The sequence below is a fragment of the Stigmatopora nigra genome, chromosome 2, assembly GCF_051989575.1.
Source record: "Stigmatopora nigra isolate UIUO_SnigA chromosome 2, RoL_Snig_1.1, whole genome shotgun sequence".
In the NCBI taxonomy this organism is placed as follows: Eukaryota; Metazoa; Chordata; class Actinopteri; order Syngnathiformes; family Syngnathidae; genus Stigmatopora; species Stigmatopora nigra.
Window position 1 is genome coordinate 16,096,323 of NC_135509.1, and position 26,184 is coordinate 16,122,506.

General features: G+C 38.7%; 1 protein-coding gene across 1 annotated transcript; it reads left to right on the forward strand.

The window, feature by feature from the left end:
• Positions 1 to 543: 543 nt before the first annotated feature.
• On the forward strand, positions 544 to 24,274 carry pamr1b (peptidase domain containing associated with muscle regeneration 1b). Its single transcript, XM_077710246.1, has 14 exons — positions 544 to 696; positions 5,731 to 5,907; positions 9,459 to 9,584; positions 9,794 to 9,908; positions 12,422 to 12,639; positions 14,219 to 14,326; positions 15,589 to 15,759; positions 15,853 to 16,044; positions 16,331 to 17,149; positions 17,225 to 17,401; positions 20,645 to 20,711; positions 20,993 to 21,222; positions 21,652 to 22,010; positions 22,983 to 24,274. The coding sequence occupies exons 2-14, from the start codon at positions 5,778 to 5,780 to the stop codon at positions 23,541 to 23,543; spliced, it is 3,273 nt and encodes a 1,090-aa protein (XP_077566372.1). The 5' UTR covers positions 544 to 696; positions 5,731 to 5,777; the 3' UTR covers positions 23,544 to 24,274.
• The last annotated feature ends 1,910 nt before the right edge of the window (positions 24,275 to 26,184 follow it).

Sequence of the window (26,184 nt, forward strand, 5' to 3'; positions counted from 1 at the left end):
CCCAGGCCGCCTACAATACAATATAAAAAATAAAAAAACATTACAAAAAAATCAACTACATGCTATCTTCATAAAACATGCTGTTGTCTTACACCTGTTTTCAGGATTATAAGATTGGGGAATTTAATTACACTGACATTCAGTTTTTGGAGAGAACTTGAGTAGTCCACCAGACGTGAATTCCATCACATCCTTTGTTTCACATTGGACACCAGTTATGTGCTTTGAATGTTTGTGTGTGTGTGTCTCTCTGTGTGTGTGAGTGAGCGAAAGAATGACAAACACAATGAGTCAAGTATTAAGGGCCAGCGGCTGCATTCATTTAATGCTTGTGGTCTTCTGGGTTGGGGGGTTAGTTTTAGGTAGACCACTTTGGGATTGGACTGTAACCTGAAACCAAAGATAGTTAGAGAAGTGAGAAAGAGAGACTGAGGGAGAAGTGAGCAAGAGAAAATTGGAAGGTGGGGGCAGGAAACATTGAAAGAGTTTGAGATGGTGATGTCAGCTGACTTCAGAAAGTAAACAGAGTTCCAGACTGCAGCATGCTGTCTGCGGAACCTGGAATACAGTTTGGGCAAACGAATGGGGGCTCCCCCGCAATTCTTTGGACCGGCGCTATTATCAGTGGGAGGACAAGCTGGTTCATTCTTATTTACCTCCTCATCTTTGTACCTCAAGGGAGCTCCTGGCCAAACAGTAAGAGATACAGTTTTCTTGTCTAGTGATCCCCTAACCTCTTTGTCTTGATCCACACTTTCTTTTAAATCTCTATAAAAGTAGGACTCACAAAGAGAATCCTTCAAAAAGCTTTACAAACCAAATTATAGATGATTTATGGATCTTGTGTTGTTAGAGGTGAAGTGTTTTATTTCTGCCTAATGCCACTAGGTAATTCATAATTGTATGATAGTATTTATCTGCTCTTACATAATAAACAAAATACACTGTTACGACACATTGCTCTTGCACCCTAATAGCACTGTTCAGTTTTGGCACTCTTCACTGTTTGTGCAACAATTTCTCTGTAAATGTCAAAGTGGCGTCTCAAGGGGGAAAAACTTGAAATATTGACTTTGTCTTTGCTTTTGATGACTTCTACAGTGAGCAAAATTTGAATCGATCATGCTGACTCTATTGATGCATCAGCCATTACCTCCTTTGCCCTCTGAGTCCTATTTACAAATTTTCAAGTAGTCAAAACACAATAAAGTCATGTTGGCGGGTGAACTCATCTGTTTTTACTGGCAGACATGAGAAGTTTTGCCGCTGTCAAACAGTGTCGTCACTCTGAAGATTGTTTGTTTTCTGATCTAGTGCAATTACCTGATGATGGATGGATCGGTTTAAGGGTGCAGATGTAACTAAAAACTGTTATTAACTGTATTTGCTGCATGTGGATCTTTAAAATGCATTTTTTATATATAAATGCACAGAGTAATCCCTCTTTATTTTGTACTGTCTGTACCTGACGGGACTTTGTGTTAGGATGAAAAGAGTTAAAACAAATCAATTTTAGAGTAAAATTCTTTTAGAATCAATATTCTTTATTACAACACCGAATTGTCAATCCCAAGAATTCATGTTGCTCCCCTGCACAAATTGTTCTACTTTTTGTGCATCAAAGTGGGTAAAATGTGACATTTGCCAACACTTCGTGGGTGATTTTCCATCGTAGGAAGTCCATTAAAGTAATGTACAGGAAGAGTGGTGGGATAAGGGAGCATTCAGATCTGCACTGCCCACAATGGTCCCCTGGGGTTTTCCTTGTTCCATGATACCTAAATCACATTGACCTCAAAATACCAGGCAGCTGCCCTGGAGACTACATGGAGGAAACTGTACACTTGCGCCTACACACACACTCAACACTTTCCACAATATGTCATAGTTATAATTAACAGCTATCTGCCTTGAGGAAATTGTTTAATCTGGGGATGGGGCATATCCGATCTCATATTGGCTAGCCGGTTCAGATACCGGTTTATGATTTCAAGGATCAGCTTATCTAAACCTCTGAAACTCCAAACCAAAGCTTCATCCTTAATGTCATTTATATGTTGCAAAGTCTTCACAACGGATCCCCTGCTTACTGCTTAACTTTCTGACTGCAAAATGTGGAATGGATTTTCCTGAAAAGAGTGAGATGAAGCAGAATAATAAGAAACCAACTCCATTTGGAAAAAGCATTTCACAGTTTGCCGCCAGACGATGGGATTTTTCCTGTGAATAAGATTTCCCATTTGTCTGACCCTGCATACATTCTCATAAAACCGACTCAACTGTTGCAACCGGCTTTTGGACATGGATCATTAGGATGACAACAATACCTACGAGGTAAAAAAAAAAAAAAAGAAGCACTTGTAGAAACTTTTATTTAAAGGCTATTTTGTGCTTTTTGTGTCACTTTACCATACACACACATACTTGAGGTAAGTACTATAACTATTATGAAGGTGGGTTCTGTTGTCAAGTCAACAGAGCCCCATTGAGATATCATCATATTACCCTGAATTATGGATCTTAAAGCAAGTTTCCTTTTGCAATCACTGCATTTCATTTTCTTATTGTGCAAAACACAACAGATTTAGAATGTTACTTGAGCTTTAAATGGAGTTAAACAAAAGCTCAGGTAACAGTCTAATTTTACATTTAAACATAATGCTCAATGACATTCTGACACATCCACCTATCAACAACTGGAATAAAGCGGTTTTACATACTAAAAACAATTGCAATCGTGTATTACTACATTTTCTGAAGCAGTGGTTCTTTACCTCGCCGGGTTGAAAGTCCCCTGGAGTCTTATATTCTGTAAAGAGACAGCACCATGCTTTCTAATGACATTAGCAGGCTACCACTTTTCATGTTTATGGTCCATAATTCAAGTGTTCCACTCTTATTGACCAATATCCTCAACAGGAAGGAAACAAATAGTTCTGCATCTGTCCCCCTTTAAATCGGTCAGATTGAGGGGGTTGAGGGATTAGGCCAGATATGGGCAAACTACGGCCCGCGGGCCACATATGGCCCGTTAGGCTTTTTAATCCGGCCCGCCGACATTGTCCAATTTTTTTTCCCAAGATGGCGCTGTCAGGCGGAAGCCAGTGGCAGTAGCTGTGTCCACTTTTATTTGTTTTTTTTCGTGTTTTACAGCCCCTCTATCTTTTTTTAAATGACATTTTAATATTTCTTAATACATTCCTTTTTACTTGACTTCGTACTTTATACTTTTTACTTTAATGATGAGTGATGAGTATGTTAATACTTTTAGTCCTTTTTTCCAGTTTATGTTTCATATGTACTGTTAACGGATGCACTTTTTTATATGTTTCCTATCTTGTGCTAACCCCGCCCATCTGTCACATTTTTAAAGTCAATGTGGCCCCCGGGCCCAAAAGTTTGCCCACCCCTGGATTAGGCTGTTGCTACTGGTTATAGGTCGCAGTAAACACTATAATGGCAACATAGGCCAGCAATGCTGAACTTTTTTTTTCTCCACAGTGCAAAATTTATCTCATTTGAGTCATATTTCTAACAAAACATAATTCAGCTGAGGTGTACTTGGGAATAAATAGTATTTTTCTATTGTGATTGAAAGCAGATGAATGTTAATGGTGTCAGGCATGCTGTCAAATAATTACCCTTTGCCTCAATGCATTTCTTTTAGGGTCACATGCCAGGTCGAAATCTGGCTTTTGGTTTCTCTGAAAAATAGTGTGACTCTGCTGTTTTTTAATGGCATAAAAAATGAACAAACAAACATTGTGTAGTACAAGTTTAGTTTTTCTCTGGTCAAGGGTTATGACTCCAACATGGAAAGTCCCAAAGATTGACCATCTAACGATGAAATATACTATTTTCCTTTTTAGTCAAAGGGAAACAAGCGGTCCAAAATATAAAAATACACCACCGGGACACTTGTAAACAAACAAAAATGATGGAATTGTGATTTTACACTTGTTGCCACAACAAGAGACTGCAACTTGTGGTTGGTGTCACATACCGTTAAGTGTGTGTATGAGGAGCCTGGTGTGCACAGTTGAAGCCATTAATCATATATTTCAAAGACACACACAGATGTAGTCAAAGACTGGTTAACTTTTGAGGTTAAAGCACAAATTCACCCAAAGCCACATTGTTCAATATATTCCAATGACTTCAGCAAGAGGCGTGAAATAAAACTGTATAAAGTCTAAAGGGATTTTATGAAGCATACAATCTACCATTTAAAAACCGGCAAAGCAATTAACGTAGTGGAAATGCTCTGCTCGGACTCTTGTCAATTGAGATTGAATTCATTGCAAGATTGCTTATTAAGATTTTGTACTGTGTGATCCATTCATGCATTCTCTTTACTGCTTTTCCTCATGAACGTCACAGGGATGCTGAAACAGCAGGGGGTCAAAACTGACCTGGTTACAAGCCAATCACAGGCTCCCATTGTTGTACTTTTAAATTACAGTATTTCATGGCGTAACAGTCACACTTATTTCATTGTTTGGCTGCACCTGAGACATACTCAGCCGTAGGTTATACAGGCAGTTATCGACTTATGAGCTATTCGAGTTACGTCTGTTCGACTTTACGATCGCAAAAGTTGTGAAGCATGATTCACGACATTACAGTGTTGCTTACGGTAGTTTTTTGCACTCCCGGAATCTTACAGCTTCACTTTCTTACATGCTATACTCAGTTCAAAACCCACGTTAAGATGCCGACCAAAAGAAATGCTGATTTTGTTTTGTTCCGAAACCATATACCTATAAAGAATAAAAAATACAGACCCAATGTGGTTGTAAGTTGACAACTGGCTTTACTTGTTTTCTTTTTTTTTTATCACCCATTGACAGTAACAAACTGTGTAATCTAAGTGTGCCCTCTACTTTTTAGACTTGTTCTCCAATTATATTGAAGATGAAAACTTTGATGAATTTGGTATGGATTTGGGGTGAAATTAAGAGTTTGGTAAACAAGTTGGTATGTTGTATTGTTTAGGCTTTAACTCTGAGTGAAGAGACAAATTACCTCCAAAATTAGTTTTCAGTATGCATTTTTTTGGAGCTGGTTCCATTGATGCTCAGTTGTAACGTAAAGTACTAAAAATGCAGTAATTACGATAATGTAAATTCCAAATGAAAGCATTTTTGCCAAATTGATGTCATTTAATGAATTCAGTCCAATCTTTCCTGAAATAGTTCTATCATATGAAGAAAAATTAATAACGTATGACATTATTTTGTCTGTTTTTAATGCACAAATAATGTCCATTATAAAAAGTAAAATGATGAGCTAACTATTGGAAGAGTACCCTGCCAAGCCTAAAGTGCTGCATCTGGTAATTCTCCTTCTGCCACAAGGACATTTCCTTGTCTGCTTCCAAAATTAAACAGACAACCTTTACATAGCCCCACAAAAATGTTCACGTTGCTTAAAGGCCATCCGAATAGTCTGATTACTGGATTCATTTGTCACTCGTGGTGACATTTGCGTAGTACGCAACATACAAAAACAAAGCCATGTCTTAACTCGACTTTTTAGGGCACATAAGGTGGTTGTAGAAATAACCAGAGTGTCATCAGGCAGCATGCAAGAATATTAAACACATCTGACATCCTTTTAAATATATTCATCTTCCTCTCTTTTTCCACTTCTGATCATCCCTTTTCCATTCATATTTTACTTGTGGTTTCAAATTATACCTAACAGGCTAAAGTACAAAATTCTCTTTAGATTACAGGTATTTACACAGCCACTGTCCAGGCCCAGAGTGGAACGTGATGTGCAGGTCTTGTTGCGAGTATGATGTGATTCGCTGCAAATGCCCCCTCCAAGGGACATCAGTGGGTTACGCCGTACCCTGCTGTCGTAATGCCATCAATGAGTGTGATCCTTGCATCATCCATCCAGGTAATACTTGATTAATTGCACTCAATTATCAATGTTGGGCATTTGATATAAACATTTATTCTATTCATACCAAGTACTTTGCGGACAATTTCTTGAATAACCTTGATACATTTTGTTCCTCCCGCAAGCAGCAGATTTTAAGATGCGAGAATCAGATTAAGTCAAAGAGAGATTCCTGTTATTTTGTTATTTGTGTATTTTTTTGTATTCCGTATGTAGATAGGGTGATTGTGCATCTTTTATGTGGGTCCTCTGTAGGGTTTTGATTTGTTAATTTGGTTACGATGCCATACAATGTACTGTATTTGCCGGAAACTGATATGAACTATTCCTTAATAACGTTGCAAAAAGCCAGAGTATGTCAATTCATCTTCAATCTACTTGCTATTTGACATGTGATTGGCATGTTTTTAGACATGAAAATAGGAGACTGCTAAGGTATGTTGATATTTTATCAGCCTGTTCATCTTGAATGCTTTTAATGCTGCCTGCCATGTACTTGGCACAACACTTAGAGCTATCTGACTCCTTTGGCCTTTACTCTGCAGGGAGGCGAATAAGCGTGATGGAAAACCTATAAAACAACTTCATTATGTCTGATTTAGGTTGTTTCCAGGGCATTCTCACATCACAACACCACCTCAGATTAACTCTCTAGACTTTTAAATGAAATTCAATGTGTTTATGCTTGTTAGTGAACAAGGAGTAGGTAATGGCTTAACAGTGCTGCACTTACAAGAACAGCCTTGTAAGCACTATTGCTCAGTCTGACGCTAAATCATAACGTTTTGTTGCTTAGTCAATTTGTGAAATACCTTTTTTTATTCAGTTGAATGCCATTTTTTTTCTACATGAAAAGGATGTGCTCACATTTATAGAGGAATATATATAAATGGCCAGAATGAAGACAGACACACATACCTGGTGTGTAAACCTCCAAAATGTACTGTGTCCAGTCAATATTTACTATGTACGAGCCAGCATTTGCTGCCGTAATTCATGCCTTTTATATGATGCCTCATTCAGAGGGTCACCAATTTCAGTCCTGGAAGCCACCTATCCAGTTTGTTTCCACGTGTCCCTCTTCCAATAAGCCTGACTCAAACAATCAGTATCGTTATCAGGCTTCTGGAGAGCTTTCTGATAAGTTGAATCAGGTATGTTAGAAGAGACAGGCATGGAAATTAGACTGGATAGATGTAATCGAGGACCAGAGAGTTGGTGATCCATGGTCTAACTCAGTGATTTTCAACCACTGTGCCGCGGCACACTAGTGTGCCGTGAGAGATCCTCAGGTGTGCCGTGAGAAATTATCCAATATCCTTTTTTTTAAATTAACATTTATTAATAGATTTCTGCAAATATGATGTCATTGTCCAATGTCCGTGCTGCAAAGGCTGGCAGCGTAATGTAATATTTGTCCGTGTGGCAACACGTAGTTGATTGACACGTTCCGCCAAGAAAATTAGTGATGCACCGTGGTGACAGTCATGGAGAAGTTTTTAAAAAGGACAACTGCAAACTCCGAACTGCGCCCTGGACAAGATTCTGACCCGGATAAAGGCCCTAGTATGAGTGGTGGAGAAAACAAAGCAAAGACGGTGAGCTCAAGGCAATATAGTAAAAGCTATCTTTCGTTTGGATTTACTTTCACCGGGGATGAGACGACACCTATTCCGTTATGCCTGGTGTGTGGCGAGAAGCTATCCAACAGCGCCATGGTGCCAAGCAAGCTTAAACGCCATCTCCAAACGAAACACCCGTCGCTTCAAAACAAGCCGATAGACTATTTTGTTCGCCTGCATGTAAACACAGAGAAACAGGCAACGTTTATGAGAAAAACCACAAAGGTAAATGAGAAAGCGCTCAAAGCTAGTTACCTAGTCGCCGAACTTGTTGCTAAATCAAAAAAGCCGCACACTGTGGCAGAGACATTAATACTACCTGCCTGTAAAGCCATTGTCAACGAGATGCTCGGCCCTGGTGCGGCTAAAGACATAGATAAAGTCCCGCTCTCTGATAACACAATTGCCAGGCGTATTGATGACATGTCTACAGACATCGAAAGCCATGTTTTGGAAAAGATACGCATCAGTAGGAAATTTGCGTTGCAAGTTGACGAGTCTACGGATATTAGTGGACATTCTCAGCTCTTGGCCAATGTGCGTTTTGTGGATGGTGATGCCATTAGAGAAAACTTCCTATTTTGCAAGACACTGCCAGAAAAAACAACTGGAGAGGAAATTTTTCGGGTCACATCGGAATATCTTGACCAGGGAGGACTTACGTGGGAAAACTGCACAAGTGTGTGCACTGATGGAGCTGCAGCCATGGTCGGGCGCACCAAAGGCTTCGTGAGTAGAGTGAAGGAAAGAAACCCAGATCTGATTATTACGCACTGTTTTTTGCACCGTGAGGCCCTCGTTGCGAAGACTTTACCAGTAGAACTGGTTCCTGTGTTGGACGATGTGGTGCGCATGGTGAACTTTGTGAAGACACGACCTCTGAAAAGCCGTATATTCGCATCTCTGTGTGAGGAAATGGGAGCGGAGCATAAAGCCTTATTGCTCCATACGGAGGTCCGATGGTTGTCGCGCGGTAAGGTGCTGACCCGTGTGTATGAGCTGCGAGAGGAACTTAAAATGTTTCTGACAAATGAGAGGTCTGATTACTCAAATCAGTTTGCAAGTGATGAGTGGTGCGCAAAGTTGGCATACCTGGCTGATATATTTCATCATCTTAATGAACTGAACACAAGGATGCAGGGCCGAAATGAAAACCTGCTTACAAGCACAGATAAAATAAATGGATTCCGTTTAAAGGTGCACCTCTGGCAACAACATGTGCAACGTGCCAACCTGGAGATGTTCCCACTCACAGACAAACAGCAAAGCAACACTGCTGCACTGTCTGAGGTAATAGGTAAACATTTGAAAAGTCTTGAGGAGAAGTTGTCATTTTATTTCTCTTCAGCCTCCACTGAATGCTTTGACTGGGTTAGGGACCCATACAGCTCGGCATCAGTTGTTCGAAAGGACATGACTTTACAAGAGCAGGAGGAACTAACTGAACTGAGACAGGATCGTGGTTTAAAACTAAGATTTGCTGATCTTCCTTTGGACAGTTTTTGGTTGACTGCTGCCAAGGAGTTCCCCATTCTGGCCAACAAAGCTGTTCTGACATTGCTCCCATTTTCCACAACATATCTGTGTGAGCTGAGCTTTTCAAGCCTAACTGCTATAAAAGCTAAAAACAGAGAGAGACTGAGAGCTGTTGAAGAAGAGCTTCGTGTGTGTCTTTCTACTATTCCTGCCAGGATATCGGCTTTGTGTTCATCTAAACAGGCCCAGGTTTCACACTGACTGAGTATAAATAAATTGAGAAATTATATTGTAATTAAATATACTATACAGAGTGTCATTTTGTAAAATCTTTGGTTAGTGGTGTGCCACAAATTTTTCCAATGTAAAAAAATGTGCCGTGGCTCAAAAAAGGTTGAAAAACACTGGTCTAACTAACTGGTTCTTCAATCCTCTTTTGTTTTTTCTCAGGTTGCAGTATTTTCGAAAACTGCAAGCGGTGCAACAATGGGACATGGGCTCCTAGAGATGACTTTTTCATCCGCGGCCAATACTGTGCTGAGTGTCGTCCTGGATGGTCTGGTGGAGATTGCATGAGTGAGTGATATCATTTTCTTAAGGAAACCATTACAGTTCACTAATTAATTTTGTATACATTTCTGTTGGTAGTGTTTTTTTCTTCCTTGTAGACATATCTACAGTACATCTGTGTTGATTATGCCCTCTTGGAAGGATGCTCATAATAAGGGACTTCTTGACAGTTCAAAGTCAGGATTTGAACCTTTTTGCTTTATGTTCCATGAAAGAGTGTGGTGGGGTGATCCGTAAACGTCAAGGCCATTTACTTCTGGAAAGCTACCCTAACAACGCTAGATGTGACTGGATCATACAAGTGGACAATCCATTTACAATCGAACTCAGGTATGGTTGTACTGTTATCCATTTCAGTAACCTTTAGTCCAAATGTACAAGAAATATGGAAAAGTACAACAAAGGTAGCACGATCCAGTCGGCGAGCAAACTAAGAAAAGACACACAATCTATGCAGAAATACCAGAGAACAAATAAAAACATCACGGCTGAGCCGGCAAGTCAATTAAAGAATGCAACCTTTGTATTTAAATTCTAGGCTCTCCTGATTGGCCCCAGGTGTGTTGCACAGCCCCGCCCTTATGGCTCAATCAGTTGCTGACCTTCAAGTCTCTGGACAAAGTTGCATTAGCAAATATAAAGAACAAAAATGGATGTGCCCTTTGAAATTAAAACCATATAATGACAATACAAGTTAAGACTTGTCTGTGTCTGGAATTAAAAGATTTCCTTGGACTATAATTGCCAAATCTGTAATAGTGATGAATAGCTTGCAATAGATCAGATGTCTCCTCACCTCAGGCCTTTGGACACTATGCATCATTAATAAAGGCACATTGTAACATTGGAAATTGTAACATTCCTGTTTTTCTTCCCATCTGCTCTAAATAATTTCCATCTGAATAATAACCATACCATTGTGTCAGTTTCCCCATTACACATCATTTTCAATTGTTACGTGCAAGTTTTGGCATTTGAAAATGGTTGCATCGAAGGAGACATTATTTTCTGTTTCCGTTTTGTTAATAAAACATTCAAAGTATTTTCACTCATTACAAATCCACTAAATTGTAGATATATATTCTCTTTTGACAAATACAGCTAGTATAAAAATGAATGGATTAATAATATACATTAGTTTTGGTGGCTTCTACTATCACACGTGACTAGACAATACTAAGCTCATAACACCGTCGTTTATCCATGGTGTACAAAAGCATCAATACAGGCTCCAAAATAGTAATAGTCCTTGTTTGGTAAATGGCCATTCAATTTATCGTTGCAGTTTTATAGACATTTAACAGCCACTGATTAGATATAATTAAGAATTCTATCCAGGCCAGAGCCATCACGCTGTTTATCAGCAGTAATTATCATCAATCCTACAAATCGACACACATTTAAATGTGCATTCTGTCCATTTAATAGGCACAAAAGAAGTATTAATGACAAATATCCTTACAACGTCAAGGGTAATAAAGTTAATTAGGGATTCTAAAGCTAAGTCTAATTCAAGTGTTGTAAAGTATTTCCAAAGTAACAAATGTGTTGAAGAGTATAATATAACAGAGCAAAAATAAGATCTGTTATTTTTTGACTATGAAAAGAATCATCAGCTGTTTGTGGAATCTCATAGGTCAAAATGGCATTATAGGGATTTCGTATCTTAATGGCATCCCTTACAGCTGGTTCCACCAACGGGTACAAGGATTGGAGGCGTAAAACAAGATCCACTCTGACTTAATGCCCCCCACTGCTCCAGTTATGATTGAGAGGTCAATTTCCTGTCATTTAGTATCAATAAGCCATATACAATATTGATACCTGCGGTAAATAGTCCAGTGTGACGTATACTAAGTAGATGATTTGGGATTTTTGTGTCAAATTTGGTGGGTGTAGCTATTAGTCAGGAGTGATTTATATTCCAAAAACTGGAGTAAAAACTTGCACATTAATGTTCAATATATTGGATGCATTCATTCATTCATATACCACTTTTCCTAACAATGGTTGTGGGGGGTGCTGTAGCATATTCCAGGCAATCATAGGTAGTAAGCAGGGGACAGCCTGAATTGGTTGCCAGCCAATCGCACCACACAAAAAAAAAACAGACAACCATTGACCCAATTGACAATTTAGAGCAGGGGTCTCCAACTCCGATCCTCGAGAGCCCCTATCTGGTCTTTATTTCATATCTCCCTCCTCTACCACACCGGAATCAAATTATCAACTAATCAGCAACTGTTCAGGAGCTTGATCCCGATCCTGATTATTTAATTCAGGTGTATTGGTGGAGGAAGACAAGGAAAAAACACTGGATAGAGGCCCTCAAGGACTAGAGTTGGAGACCCCTGATTTAGAGTGTTCAACCAATTTACCCTGCATATTTTTGGGATGTGGGATGAAACCGGAGTACCCGGAGAAAACCTAACCAGGTCTGGGCAGAACAGGCAAAATAATGCCGTGACCCACTGGGGATTGAACCCTCGATCTCAGAACTGGATGTGCTAACCACTCTTCCACCGGGCCGCAATATAATACTAGTACAAAATTGCTCAGTACAAAATACAACAGAGCACACATCTGACTCACCTTTTAAATAAGTTAAGCATGCATCAGCAATTCCAGCCACTCTCTGCTGCTGTTCCAGTAATCAATGTCATTCTTGACTTCGCATCACCTGTTTTCCTTCAAAGCATCACAAGGGTGGTGGCAGTTGCTGGAAGAATGCCAGATAAAACAGGTGCTCTCAGGAGGCAGCATAGTGTGGTCAGAACAGTTTCTAAGGTGCTGTGTTCTGTTTTCCTATTTTTTAAAATTCATATTAGTCTTCATGTCAACAGGTTTATGATGCTGAGTTTGGAGGTACACCATTCGTGTCGCTATGACTTCGTGGAGATCAGAGATGGTGACAGCGTCAACTCCCGTGTTATAGGTCGGTTTTGTGGAAACAACAGACCTGCTCCCATTATGAGCTCTGGCAACAGTCTCCACATTCATTTTGAGTCTGATGGTTACAAGAATTTTGATGGCTTCTTTGCTACATTCCAGGAAATTTCAGGTATGTTTAATTGTACACAACTCATTGAAGACTAAAAAGCAACACATATGCGTTCATATGAGTTAAGTTATTAAAATGAAACTGCTGTGGTAGTTTTATGTCAAGCAAGACATTATAAATGTCATGTTCAGTAACATGAATGAAAAAACTAATTAATTCGGAACATAATAAAAAAAAGTTGTAAAAATATCCATTAGGAACTGAAATGAAGAAATGAACTTTTCATTGCATTTTTTTTCCGAAGAGTACATTGGATGTACTAATCTCAATGTATTTTCAAATTATAGACACTGTGAAAGTGCCAAATGGGTGATTCCACCATGGACTGGTCACAAATTAATTCTGTGGTGCCTAAATACGTATTCCTATTCCTATTCATATCCACCAAGTAGAAACTGAACCCACACAGCCTGCACAGATGTCAGGAAAATGACCCATTACCCCATAATGGACTATTTTGCTGCTATTTATAGCGCTAGACATCCAATCCATTAACATTGGGGGCAGTTGCTACAAACCATGTCTCAATGCAATTGACCTTTGTCAAACTCCACCTCCTACAGGACCATGGACCAATCATGCGTTATAGAGACCATTGTTAAATGAGCATGATCCGACAAACTTTTCCATTGTTAGATAATTGATTGATTGGATTGTAAACGTAACTCAAGCTTCTATGAGTAGCGACACAGCCTACTGTTGCCTTTCCAATATTCTTTTGATAAGGTCAGTCAGTATAATGGCATAAACAGGTACAAAAACCAACACCTAACAACTATTCAACTCTTCCAAAAGATTTTTTTGTGACATTCATCTTCTACTCCACCTCACCTTAACATGTTTGTGATGGCTGTGATCATATTTCTATGGTAACTAACTCTTACAGCAACAAAAGTGCAGTGTTTATCAAGCTCAACCAGCTGTAGTTTACTGGCTCAGGTCTGCTGCCCCTTGATGACTTATCACCAATATCAATTTTATATGCTTGCAAATCCAGGAGTAGGAAAGCATTATAATTTTCTCATTCACATTTATGGTAAATTGTACAAAAATTAAAAAATAATGAATAATAAAAAATCACGATACCCAATTTTACAATGGACCTTTGTAGTACAACTTGTCTGTAGAAGCTATGTTTGACTTTTACTTTAGCAAAGGTCTGTAAGACCCTCATCTATATACATAATTGATAGTAATGGTTTCATAGATGTATTCATATTGGGACAGTTAGCTAATTCTGAGTGCAATATTTTATAGAGGCACAGTCACCTTGTGTTAGATGTTATTTAGGGAAAACAAAATAAAATAAAAAAATGCAACCAATGGTAAGTATTTGTACTCTCTTTTAAATTAGACCTAAATAAACTATAAGAGAGGCAAACCAAGCTGTTCTTTTCCCTCCACAATATGGCCACACACATTTAGAAATGGAAAGTAAAATTGACATTGAAATGGTGCCAGTTTGAAGTACCCTCCCTCTACTCCTCACCACTTCAGGCTTTCCAATGTGAACATTGTTACTGAATGAGCAATTATTTCCTTGTGTTTTTACCCCAATGTTATATTTAATGTGTGACAGCTTGCAGCTCCTCTCCTTGCCTACATGATGGGACTTGTATTCTCGATAGCTCTTACTCATACCACTGTGCCTGCCTGGCTGGCTATACGGGCAAGAGGTGTGAAAATGGTAAGTCTCTTAACACTTGGCAAAGACACCTTACCTTCAACATCTGTTTTTAGTTCTTGCTAGGAGTATCCAGTTCATTCCTAGGTCAAATGAGTCACCATTAACCAATTCATGTCACAGGAACTATCCGTCTAGCCAAGTATGATGTTATGATATGGTGCATGTTACCTACACAATGATATATATATATTTTTTACCACACATTATCTATGTTTTCGTTCTTCTTCCCCCAATGCTGTTGCTTATAAAGCACTCACCCATGCCTATTATCAAAAAATGTTGATGTTTTTCTTTCTAAAAAAGACAAACCTCTCTGGGATAGGTTCCACCACGGGCAGTGTTGTTCCAGCACCCCCTGCTACTCGTGAGAGGATAAGCGGTTCGGAAAATTAATTAATGAATAATTTATCAGAAGCAACCACGTTTGCATTGCAGAGTTGTTAATCTGTGATTGTAGTGCCTGTAGGACTCTTTGACACAAATTGCCCTACAGTATCAAGCCACATACTTAAAAAGACAACCTAGGAGACAATTAAATTCCAGGAGATAAACTTCCCTGAAAATAATTGGCCATGAAAAGTGCACTAGGGAAGAGTAAAATGATATTAAATGTGTTGTGTTCTATTAACACCACTAAATTGTTCCACAGCACAGTGGAAGAAATGAGGTTTTGTTCTTTCAGACAGACTGGAATCATTTGGGGTTTTCATGGTTTCACATTAAAGTGTGTCTAGAATTGAACTTGTGCTTTTATACCTTTTACACCTCTCACAAGAACATGTATTTGTTGTTGTGTCACTTTTATTGTTACAGTCAAGGCGAGGAAATAGGTAGTAATACAAGTCTGTGTCTCTCGCTTGAAGCAACCTACCCATAAAATGTGAAGCAGTTCATGCATTTTAACATCAACTGGAAAATCCCAGCCTTTTTTTTTTTCATAAACACAACCCATGTTCGTAAATCGGATGTTCTTACCTAGTGTATAAGCCAGATGCTTTAATACATATTGTGAGCTGTTCACACAATTCAAAACCAAGTCTGGGAGGTAGTATATCTGCTTTCCAAGTTTGGACATTCTTGCAGCAAGATGAACAAATCTTAGAGTTTCTGTATTTACAATATTGGGTATTATATAGTTTTTGTGGATAATACAGTAAATTGATGTTTTCTAGTTGGTTGGTTGTGCCCTCAATCTCTATTATTAGAATTCTTCTTTCAAACAGAATATGCTTAGAGATCAATGAATATGCATTGTATTCCAGTGGTGGGATGCCATAGGCCACCTGTGCCCACCCATGGATCAACGCGGGGAGTGTTTCATCACACAGGAGCAAGAATCGATTTTCACTGTGATGCCGGGTTTCAATTGGAGGGATTTCAGACTGCCATATGCCTTACTGATGGGACCTGGAGTGCCCCGGCCCCACAGTGTGGTAATCCAAAAACTCATTTCATTTAGTTATTCATTTTGTGGAAGCTTATGAAAGAAAATCAATGAGATATTGGATACATTTTCTGTCTTCCAGTTCCAGTGGAAAGACAATGTACTCTTCCACCAAAGCCAACACATGGTGATCACTTCTTGTTTTATGGTCCCAATGATGTTTTAATTGCTCTTCAGTACCTTTGCCATTATCCATATGAACTCAGTGGAGTTTCTCAGCGAACATGCCTTCCTAACAACACCTGGAGTGGTAATCAACCTGTATGTACCAAAGGTTAGTGTGTTTATCTGGCGGTAAGATTTGGACATATCCGAGCCATTATGCTAAAATAAAAGGTGTTTGTTTTTATTTAAGGATAGCATAAAACACTACAGCCATTAGTAAATTATGCACAAATGTTTTTTGGTAAAACTGTTTATTTTAAGAAATTATACTACAGTGTACTTGCTCTTTTTTTTATTCTACTGCAAGATTTTTTTTTTGCCAAACAACGCAACATCCAATGAAACAATTGTTTACAATGAAACAATGCATCTTTCAACATTTTCTTTGTCTGCAGTGAATAATACACTCACGGAGGCAGACAAGGACACCCAAACTGCAAAAGAGAGGGGAAAAAGTACAGGTATGAATGAAGGTGGGAGAGACAATGAGGAACATATTACTACACCTGAAGAAAAAAGCCAAGAGAACACTAGTATAAAACGAGAAAATGATCATAGTAATAGAGCAGAAGACAAAAATTCTGGTATTATTCCGGGGAAAACTGCGGCTGAGGAGAGGAATGAAGGGGAAAAAAATAATGGCTCAGAGAAAACCACAAGTGGCAGTGAAGATATAGTGGGTAATGTTGCCCCAGACAATGGCCTGGACACAGACAATAATAAAGAGCCTGAAATAGTCAAACCTGGGAAAAACAAAGACAGCAGCACTCCAAAGTCAGAAACCGATATCACTGAAATATTGGTGATAAAAGACAAAGGACAAGCCGAGAAAGAAAGAAAACAGGAGCAAGTCAATGGAAAGAAAGACTCTGGCAAAGTTGGACCCAATGACACAAAGCTGCGTCCGGCCGCCTCAGAGGAAATAAACACAGTAGAAATCTATGAGCAGGAAATGGCAAAAAACAACACAGTCACGGATGATATGACTGACGTAAGGGAAAACAATAATACTATAGCCTTTCCAGAGAGGAAAATATTTCCCTCAAGAGTCAATATTACACTGTATAAGGCAGGAGGTGAAGAACATGGGAAACCAAAAGAAACTCCAACCATTAAAGAGGATAAAGTGGAAACAAATCCTACAGGGAAACCAAAAGAACTTGATGACTATGAAATGGAGAAAGAAAGCGAGAAAATACAGCAGCGCTTCACTGGTAAGACAGAATTTCAATGAGACAATTTTCCTTTTGCTCTTCTACTCCGGTTGAACATTGAATGCTTTTCTCTAGAGAGTATCTGCCCACCACCCCCACGTCTTTATCATGGTTATCACGTGATGATGACAGGTGGTGAGCCTAAAACTGTGGAGTTCTTCTGTAACCACTCCTATGCTCTAAGTGGGGATGCTTTGCGAAGTTGTCGAGCAGATGGTACCTGGAGTGGCAAACAGCCCCTGTGTGTCAGAGGTAATAACCACACATTATTATATTCATTGTAATTAAATTGTGGGAGAAAACATTCAGAGGGCAAACATACCTGCGTTGAATTAGGACCTCGGTTACTGGATTTCTTATTGATTGAGGTTGCTACTGCTTAGGGTCTTTTTTCAACCACCCAAGTTGACCCTATTTACCCTGTCATTGTGAATGGATTTGAGTCAGTTGTAGAATGTGGGGATAGTAAAATTAACCCACTTAAGTTATCACATTCATATTTAAAGGAAACACTCTAGACCGGACATGGGCAAACTACGGCCCGCGGGCCACATCCAGCCCGCTAGGCCTTTTACTCCGGCCCGCCGACGTTGTCCAAATATTTTTATTTTTTTCCAAGATGGCGCCGTCACGCGGAAGCCAGTGGCGGTAGCTCTGTCCACTCTTATTTGTTTTTCGTGTTTTACAGCCCTTCTATTTGTTTTTAAATTACATTTTAATATTTCTTAATACATTCCTATTTACTTTGTACTTTATACTTTTTAATTTAATGGTGAGTGATGAGTATGTTAATACTTTAGTCCTTTTTTTCTGTTTATGTTTCATATGTACCATATGTACTGTTAACGGATGCTGTTTTTTATATGTATCGTATTTTGTGCTGACCCGGCCCATCTGTCAAATGTTTAAAGACAATGTGGCCCCCGGGCCGAAAAGTTTGCGCCCACCCCTGGCTTAGGGTCTTTTTTCAACCACCAACGTTGACCATACTGACTGTCATTGTGAATGGATTTGAGTCGGTTGTAGAATGTGGGGATATTAAAATTAACCCACTTAAGTTACCACATCCACATTTAAAGGAAACACTCTAGACTTTGGTTCTTGGCATTTTGAAGAGTAGTCTGTCTGTTGGTGTTCACTTAAACACTAATAAATGAGCCTCTGCACAAGATAATGTATTGTGCAGGGGCTCATTTTTTAGTGTTTACTGGGGTATGGGCTCTCAATTTATAGAGCCAATGCCAAGCAGCTTTTTATTTAAAAAATATATATGGAGAAAGAAAATCCTTGAATTAATAGTGCAGAGGTAATTGAAATACTTTCTTGATAATCACAATATCATGGATATCATTCAGTCAGGTTTTGAGGGTCAGGATTGGAGAGATATTCAGTTTTGAAAGGCACTCTCATGAATAACTCTTAAGAATAACTTTGGGTATGGGTACCTTAATTCTGGTGGACCTGAAATAAGCGCACGATGCTATGTACGTTTAGTAGCATCTAGTGGACAATATTGGTGGTGCTATAGACCACAGTGATGCAGATTCTAAAAGCAGAACTTTGATCTGGCCTTTGTTACTATTAAGTCTCCCTCAGTGTCACTGTCTTATTGTATACCAAGAATTTTAATTTTAGAGGCACTAGGCCTTTATTTTTTCTATTTTACAATTCCCCCTATCTTGCTTCCTCTTTGGTTCCACTCCAAAGAAGCATGGGAATTTGTATGCATTTTTATTATGTTAATGAGAGTGGCATCTTCTTTCATGTCTAACTCATCAAAAGGATGCTTTCCCCTTAAGACTACCATATTGTTTCTTGAAAACATAAATGTGTGGATGGCCCTGAATTTGTCAGATTTCTTCAGTCGCAATTGTAAAGCAATCCTCCTACGTTGTATTTGGTCCCGTGGCGTCATGTATATATGGCCAACTGTCTCAAACTCGGCGACCTGGCGGGCGATTGGTCAGTGCTTCAGCCTCACAGTGCTAAGATTAAGGGTTCAATTCCTGGTTTGGAACTTCATGTGTGGAGTTTCCATGTTCTCCCGGGCTTGTCTAGGTTTTCACTCGATACTCTGATTTCCTCCCAAATATGCATGGTAGGCTGGTTGGACACTCTAAATTGCCTCTAGGTATGATTGTGAGTGTGAATGATTATCCATCCCCTGCACCCCAATTCAGGGTGTCTCACCTTGTGCCCATAGTTGGCTCTAGCACCCCCCGTGAACCTTTTGTGGATAAGCAGTAGGGAAAATGAATTAATGTTTCAAACTGATGAGACAACTGTTGAAGCCATGGTTCTAAATAGATCAGCAATTGGGTGATGTTTTCTAATCCAGGTGTTTTTTTAAATAAATATATATGTATATTAGTCAACTGTGCTAAAGTAAAATATCTTCTTTCACAGAAGCACCTGTGTTATGGATACCAGCCTGTATGTAGCCAATTTGTGAGCTAGAAACCTGCCTATTTAAACAGACTTGAATGCAATAGATCTAAAGCAAAGAAGAGATGCTGTATATGCACACAAAATTTCCAAAGCCTTGTCTCGATAATATTCTTATGCTGCATGGCAACACAATAGTGTAGATAGGCACAAATATTAAGACTGGTGGGACAATTTAGTCGCTACGCTTGATGAGTTATGGTACATTAAAAACTCTTATTGTGTGTGAATGTGACTTTGAAGTGTTTAAATATTGCCAGACTTTCACACAAACCTGGGATGGGCTTTCCTCCACACCCACCAACTTAATGAGGACAAGCTGTACAAGAATAAAATGATGGATGGGTGGATGATTACTAATGTAGCCACAGCTTGAAGTAGAACTGCAATATATCATACTGGAAGGTGTTGCTAATATTAGGCCCTATCCATGCAATATATTAAAGTTACATTAGTGGGATTCGTTATAGGATTTAGGTCGAATTTGCCTCTTTGAAAATAGACATTTGATTTATGTCAAAGATATTTCACCATTTTAACAATTCCAGCAGCCTTCCAAAAATAGAAATGAGCTAAATCACTGGTAAGAATACATTTTAAACAAACAATAATGGCTCAAATTGTGCATTCATGCATATGCCGTAACTTCTACTTATGTTGCCTATATAGCAATGGGAAGCCTTTTTGTGATCTTCATTCATTCACTTTCTGAACTGCTTATCCTCACAAGAGTCATGGGGGGTGCTGGAGCCTATCCCACCTGACTTAGAGTCCTGAGTTCGATCCTGACTTGTATGGGTTTTCTCCTGGTACTCCGGTTTCCTCCCACATCCCCAAAACATGTAGTGTAGGCTGGTTGAATACTTTAAATGACCCCTATCTTTGAGTGCGAGCATGAATGGTTGTCCGTCTCCTCACGTCCTGCGATTGGCTGGCCAACGATTCCACGTGTACTCTGGCTGTAGTTGGGTGGGATAGGCTCCAGCACCCCCTCCAACCCAATATTGAAATGTATTGACATGCACTTGTGTGTGTGCATTTTTGTTGCAGCATGTCGAGAGCCCAAAGTTTCTGAATTGGTCAGGCAGCGAATTCTGGCCCCGCAAGCACCATTCAGGTTCGTTGAGAATAATTCCTTATTAATGTGTTTATTTATTTGTTTGTTTTTCTATTTATTTTTGCAATTATTTCATTATTATTATTTATTTATTATTTATTATTGATATTACCATTATTACTTTAATATTATTAACGTTAATCGAGGCTCTTTTCTAAAATTATATGAAAATTGATAAGAAGCGTGTTAAAATCTTTATGAATTGATACTTTTTCACAATCAAATGGAGAGGGGGAAAACAGTTTTTGCACTGGTTTAGTTCCTCTATTTTTTCTTCTCAGAAAGACACCAGTACATAAGTTTTACTCCACTGCAATCGGCCGACAATTCCAGTCTGACGGCCCAACCAAAAGACCACTAGTACCTTTGCAATTGGCTGCTGGCTTTCATCACCTTTACACACACATCGAGTATGACTGCGTGTCTCCGTACTACCACCACAATGGCAGCCCTCGGCGTACTTGCCTCAAAACGGGAAAATGGAGTGGGCGCCATGTATCTTGTTCACCAGGTGAGGGAAGCAGCGTTCTATTTTGTCAACGGAAAACATTTAGTGAAGCAATTTTTCAACGCATGCTAAATTGCTGATTATTCTTGTTAATTTGATGATTGTTATTGTTATTATTTTTACTATTATCATGATTATTATTGTTAATATTATAGTATTATTGTTAATATTATCAATATTATTGTTAATTTTATCAATATTATTGTTAATATTATATTATCATTATTAGTATTATTGTCAATATTATTATTATCATTATTATTATTATCATTATTATTATTATTATTATTATTATTATTATCATTTCAAAGGCCATTAAACATATCATAATTTGTGTGTGAAAAAACTTGAACGCGAGCCACATTTACCCTGTCCAACTTCTCCATCACTGTCTTTCCTTTCTGTCTTCTCATCGTGTCATGTCGTTGGCAGTGTGTGGGAAGCATCCAACCTTTGACCCCGAAAAGCCGGGTGAGGCTCATTGGCCTTGGCTAGTAGCCATCTACCGCCATCCCATCAATGGTGAAGGCACCAAGGTGACCAAGGCAGATAGTTACACTGGATCCATGAAGAATGATGGCAGGACCAGAGTGGGCAACCATTTGCAGGCTTCTGACTGGCAACTAGTGTGCAGTGGTGCTCTGGTGAACCAAAGGACTGTCGTGGTTGCAGCACATTGTGTGACACAATTGGGCAAGGTTTATCCTCTGGATGCAACGGAAATTAAGGTGGTGGTAGGGAAAAGCTTTCGTGATGACCGCAGAGAAAATAAAGGTCTTCAACATTTGAGGGTAAGGCTTCAAAAGGCTTGCCTAAGTTTAACTATTGTGGCTTTGTTACTAAATCCACCCCCATTGCAAGGGTTACCCGATTTTGACTATGCACATGCAAACCCACATCTATACTAAATTGTGACGTCACTGTAAATGACATTATTCTAAATAGATAGGACATGTGAAGCAATTATGAGCCATACAATACATGGGCATACATCCAACCTGACATAAAACTTAATTTAAATCTTTTAAACTTTAACCCAATTGATACAACAACGGAAATGCAAAATCTATCACCCACAATGGCGCTATAGTTATGGAGTTTGAAAAAAAATAACAACAAAAAAACATTATTCTTCAACTCATGCTCTACCGGTTTAAAAAAAAAAAAACATATTTTGCGTTCACCTTCAATGAATGGCCTATCTTAAAATTTGTTTCATACACTATAAGGCACACAAAATTATAAGACACAGTGGTACTAATAGTGGTGGTGGGTGGTGGTAGTGGAGTAGTAGTAGAATAAGTAGTAGAAGTAGGAGATTGTGTCATACTACATCCACTAGATGGAGCAGTAGTAGCAGTAATAGTGGTTAAGAGTCGTGTTATGCATCAACTAATCAATAGCGATCCATATATAAGGCCCACTGGATTATAAAACGCACTGACGGATTTTGGTAACATTCAGTCTTTTAGTTGCGCATTATAGTGTGGAGAATATAGTATTTGCTGTCTCTATACCATCATGTCTTAAGCGGCAGTGACTTATTTCACGCATGCTCATTGATAGATTTTACATACAAATGACATGCAATGGATATTTATATTATTAAGCGATTTCTTCGACGCCGTCACAGTGATGTCATGGATTGAGAGGAACAGTTACTGGTTCCACGCATGCGCAGTCACAGCAGGGTAACCTTTTGCAAAGCAATTGGATAATAACAAGCCTGTATTTAACACTAATTTTCTCTCTTCCTCTCAAAGGTGGCCACGATCATTATTCACTCAAATTACGACCCTCATATTCTTGACTCCGACATAGCCGTCATCAAATTACTGGACAAAGCAAAGATCGGAGAGAAAGTGCAACCCATCTGCTTGTCGGACATTCAGGAGGAAGTTGAAACCTCTGGACAAGGACTTGTGACAGGCTGGTCCCCGCTTCCTGACTCAGGTTTGGGGGTTGATGAAAAAGTGAGAGTTGGCCTTGTTCAGCTGGCCGACATTGTCCCGTGCGAGCGGCAATACGCACGTAATGGGGTACCAGTCAGTGTTACTGACAATATGTTATGTGCAAGCCAGAAGCCAAACTATGGGCCGTCTAATATATGTCCTTCTGACACTGGGGGAATCCTCATCCTCCCTGCACTTACTAACAAGGACGATCCCTCTGGTGCCCTCTCTCAAAGAGGAAACAAAAGATTTTGGAGGCTTCTGGGACTAGTAAGCTTTGGCTATGATCAAGGGGAGTGTGATCCTGAACTCTACACAGTTTTCACACATGTAGCAAACTTCAAACTCTGGATTGAGAGTAGTATGAAATAAATATACTTGTGGGAATCATATTTATATGCAATGTATCTTTCTGTCCTGTTTTCTTTGGCATTGTAATGACTCTCATCCCTTTTTAAACTGTCTTGCACAAGGGCAACACTAGACAACCTTAAGTATGGGATGTTATTCAGTTTTTTTTGTGTTTGATTTTTCATCAGAAGACATATCATTGGTCAATTTGAGGTTACTGACATGAAAATGACCACAAGTTCATCTTTAAAATGAGCGTGTAATGTATTGTATGTGCACATTTGTATGTATATACAGCACATTGTAATGTATTGCCGACTAATATGACTTTTTATTACATTGACAGAGAAAAAAATAACTTTTTTTTTAATTAAAAAAAAGGGAATTCTGGTCAGTATGATTCTTTCTCTGCCTGCGTGCTATAGTTATGCAATTATGATTACTTTGTAAAGAGTGAACTACATTGATGCCTGCTGTTTGAAGCCTACTGTCTGTGTTATGAAGCAAATGAATCCAGGTCAGAGCAGCAACATTTGCACAACCATAAACAGAGCATATTATTCACATATCATTTCACTCCTCTGTGCTCAAATTAAATCAATTACTTCCAATCTGACCTGCTTTCACTCATCAGTTTTCAATTTGTTCAAGGAGGCAATAGTTGTATATTTCCATTCTCTGTTCATCTCATAAAAGTATTCAAATTCAGTGTTCTTGTTCATACTTTTATCTACAACCATTACAAATTAGTAAATGTCTACCTCAAGCTTTTAGCTAGAAAAAAAATCATCATCCAGTAATTATTCTTAATTTTTTCAAATTGATTATCAGTGTTTTGTAAATAGTATACCTCTGCAATACTTGAATGATACTCAAACTCCCCAGGCACCTTGTCAGAAAGCATCACTACAATATCAGTAGTGCAAGTCTGGTAAACTAGATACAACCACATAAAAAGTCTATGTTGTTGTTTTCCCAACTTCTTCCAAATCTGTCAGTTGTAATAAATCTACAGCATTACTAAAAGAAGATTTTAATTAGGATTATGTATATATCTATCTTGTATGGAATGGGCCAAGATTATTATTTTTTGTTTAATCCACATATAATTTAAAAAAATATATTTTACAAATTTGTGGGAGATGTGGCTTATTCCAATAAGTATTGGATCCCAATAGAGTTTCTAGTCCCAAACAAACCATCAGCTCTTTGGTTTAATAATAGCATTTGAAATTTTAGTTAGCAGTAACCTCCTTTAGCACATCGGAATCAACTGATCAACTGATCGGCAAGCCTACAGAAACTTAAAAATGATTCTAATTATTCTAAATTGAGGGCGGCCCAGTGGTTTTAGTGGGTAGCGGGTCGGCCTCACAGCTCTGAGGTCCTACGTTCAACAAAGCATTTTATAGAGCAGTAAGAGGTAGCATCTGACTGTGATTCGCCAATAAATTGGTGGTCTGTGATTGCCCATTGAGACATCTATCCAGATGCAATGTAAAAATATGACATGTGTCATTGCCCTTTAATTTTTTCTATCTTTTTGTATGAGTGATGGCAATTTGTCTTTTCAAAATGCAGTTACATTACTTTTAAACAAAGTTACCACTCATACAAATTATCTACTAAATTCAATCTTGTCTTTATTAAGCAGTTACTAGAGGATATAATATATTTGCTTGGAGAAGCCATTAACTGTGTATTCATTTAGTAAAGTAAAGGTATACTTCTGCAGAATGTTGCCCTTCCCCCCACGCTTCATGTATGACATGAGTAAAAATGAGCATCTGACATGGATTAAGTTTGTCACCCCGGTACAATATGGTTTGGTGCGGATGGTTGCCTGTCTCTATGTGTACCCTATGGCTGACTAGCGGCCAGTCTTGGGTATAGTCTCCCTTTTGCCCGAAGTCAGTAACGATTACGAGGATGTGTGGCTGATGAATGAATGCATGTATGGGGTTGGTGATTTGATTGCCTAGGTGCAAGTCTTTGTAATGTTTTTATCTTTTTATCAATTTTTTTGTATTGGTTTAATAAACATTTTCATTGATATGTGTCACTGTTCAGTCTGAATGTAGAATCTATCCCTTAGAAGTGTATCGGTTCACTGTGCATATCTAAAGGCAGTCAGCCGGAAATGATCAGGCACATGCTCTAATCATGTATGTCTGTCAAGACACATTCTGTGTAATTTGCAGGTCAAATCACATAAGAGCCTTACTGTATTTACGTAAAATCTGTTGTGTCCTTATTGCTTTATGTGTTTTGTTTAATTTTGCCATTGCGCTGCAGATTTGTAGTGATGCAGGTGTAAACCAATGTTCCCCATGACCCCCCAAGTCATAAATTTCTGTAAGATCAAGCAGTTTTAAGATTTCACAATAGGTGATCTTGATCCAAATACCATGCCAAAGCACATCTGTTTTAACTAGGCCTTATGTGTGCATTGAAATTAACAATAAACATTGCATGCAGGAGATTAGAGAATGTCATTCATCCATCCAGATATCTTAAACTTTAAGATTTAAGACTTAAAGTATCCTAACCCCAACCCTGTAAAAAAATCATCTCTTAACATATGCATATTTTGATCTGTATTTTATTTCAGATAAACCCCGCTGTTAGGACATTTGATGGAAGTATTTTAATCATTGTATCT